The sequence below is a fragment of the Ammodytes marinus genome (assembly GCF_949987685.1).
Source record: "Ammodytes marinus genome assembly, contig: scaffold_241, whole genome shotgun sequence".
NCBI classification, from domain to species: domain Eukaryota; kingdom Metazoa; phylum Chordata; class Actinopteri; order Uranoscopiformes; family Ammodytidae; genus Ammodytes; species Ammodytes marinus.
The window spans coordinates 32,501-35,000 of NW_027648457.1; the positions used below are offsets into that span (position 1 = coordinate 32,501).

Genomic DNA, 2,500 nt, shown 5'->3' on the forward strand with positions numbered 1-2,500 from the left:
ATTAGAGGACACAGATAACTGGCTAGCACTGTGCCACCTAGGAATACGCAGCAACAACCTCATGGCATCATTATATGCCACTCTTAGAGAACGCTTGTTGTCTAAATCACCTAATATCCAGTGTTAATACACAGCCTAGGCTCTGTAAATTGGTGTGTTACTAGCTACGTTGGGCCCTTTGTTTACGTACCAGTTTAATGTAAAGGTGTAGTCAGGGATTCTGGAGAACGGTTGTTGTCAAAATCGCTTTTTTATCAAAATCAGTGAATATCTCCTCATGATCCACTACCTGTCTGTACTGTGTGTGCGCTGATAAAAAGATCCAGTGTTAATACACAGCCTAGGCTCTGTAAACTAGTATGTTGCTTGCTAATATCATTCTTTGCACTGATGGTCTCGTTTTCTGTTTTCTGTAATTTATGATCATCAGAGAAAAAATTTGACTGTTTCAGAAATATTTAAAAGTTCTGTGTAGCTACTTTTTAAATCCTTTAAACTTTAACTGTGTGTGTGCGTGTGCGTGTGCGTATGCGCGCGCGTGTGTGTGTGTGTGTGCGTGTGCGTGTGCGTGTGTGTGTGTGTGTGCAGGTATAAAGGACAGCAGTCAGAGCAGCATCTTTAAGATCGTGGCCTCGATCCTCCATCTTGGAAATGTAGAAATATCTCCAGAGAGAGACGGAGAGTCCTGCCACATCACGGTACGTCACACACACACACACACACACACACACGCACACGCACACGCACACGCACACACACACACACACAATGTTCAAAAAATGTTACCATTAAAGTAGCCACGAGGAACTCTTAAATATTTCTGAAAGTCTCATTTTTCCTCTGATGATCATGAATTACATGTCAAAGCACTTTATGTGTTTTTGTGTCTTTGTCTCTCTCTTTGTATGCGTCGGTGTGTCTTTCTCTTTAACTCTCTGTATGTGTGTGTGTGTGTGTGTGTGTGTGTGTGTGTGTGTGTGTGTGTGTGTGTGTGTGCGCGCGCGTGTGGGTCTTTCTGTGTGTGTGTGTGTCTGTCTGTCTGTCTGTCTCTCTCTGTATTTCTGTGTGTATGTGTGTGTGTGTGTCCCCTCTCTCTCTCTCTCTCTCTCTCTCTCTCTGTATTTCTGTGTGTATGTGTGTGTGTGTGTGTGTGTGCGTGTGTGTCCCCCTCTCTCTCTCTCTCTCTCTCTCTCTCTCTCTCTCTCTTTCTCTCTGTCCCCCCCTCTCTCTCTCTCTCTCTCTCTCTCTCTCTATGTGAGTGTATTCATGTATTTATTCTCCTTCCAGAAGGACAACCCTCTCTCTCTCTCTGTCCCCCCTCTCTCTCCCTCTCTCTCTGCCCCCCTCTCTCTCTCCCTCTCTCTCTCTCCCTCCCTCTCTCTCTGTGTTAATTGACTTGAGGTATTCATGTATTTATATTATCATTATTATCCCACAGAAGGACGACCTTCTCTCTCTCTCCCTCCCTCCATCCCTCTCTCTCTCTCTGTCCCCCCACCCTCTCTCTCTCTCCCTCTCTCTCTCTCCCTCCATCCCTCTCTCTCTCTCCCTCTCTCTCCCCCTCTCTCTCTCTCTCTCTATCCCTCCCTCCCTCCATCCCTCTCTCTCTCTCTCTCTATCCCTCCATCCATCCCTCTCTCTCTCTCTCTCTCTCTCTTTATTCATGTATTTATATTATCATTATTCTCCTCACAGAAGGACGACCCTCACCTGAAGCACTTCTGTCGTCTGCTGGGCGTAGAGCTGAAGCAGATGGAACACTGGCTGTGCAACAGGAAGCTAACCACCACCTCAGAGACATACGTCAAGAAGATGCCCGTCAAGCAGGTACACACCTTCACTAACAACTTATACCACCAGTATCACTCAGTGCGTTTCCATGCAGACTCCTACTCGGGTAACTAAAGGAATAAGACTTCAACAGGACTTGTAAACTGCATGTAAACACCTTTATCCGATCTACTTCGCACACAAATCGGCACAATAACGGACAAGAGAAGTCGGATAAGAACACCTAGATAACTCGTTCATAGTCGGCATTCTCTCTGCATGTATACAGGGATCGGACATCGCATATCTGAGTTCTCGTTCTGCGCCTGCTGGAGAATCCCTGAGGAGGATTTCACAAGGAAGTGGAAGGAGACGACGTAAAAAAATAGTAGTGTTATTGCCGTAAGGGAACCGGACGTGGCTCTAAAACCACTTGTTGGAGACAGCCATGCATCGGACATTTATCCGATTCTCTGAAAGGCCATGTATACTCAGACAAGTGACACGGTCCGTTCGAGTGTCTAGTTCAATATATGTCTTAATCCAATCTAGTTGTGCCATGGAAACGCACTGACTGTGTGTGAATGAATGGAACCTGGAACTCTGTAACGCGCTTTGAGTGACCAGAAAAGAGCTACATAAATCAGCAGTTAAGCAGATAGAGACCTTCACTCAGGCTGATATGAAAAGAAATCTTTACTATCCCTGCGTTCCAAATCTCCTCCTCTTT

General features: G+C 45.8%; 1 protein-coding gene across 1 annotated transcript in view; it reads left to right on the forward strand.

Annotated features, from left to right (window-relative positions):
* myo5b (myosin VB) overlaps positions 1-2,500 on the forward strand; it is a gene marked incomplete at its 3' end in the record, with an annotated part of 57,653 nt that overhangs the window by 28,072 nt on the left and 27,081 nt on the right. The window contains exons 10-11 of the mRNA XM_080054386.1: positions 589-698; positions 1,696-1,827. Of these exons, the coding sequence (XP_079910512.1) occupies positions 589-698; positions 1,696-1,827 (242 nt within the window). The remainder of the gene's footprint in view (positions 1-588; positions 699-1,695; positions 1,828-2,500) is intronic.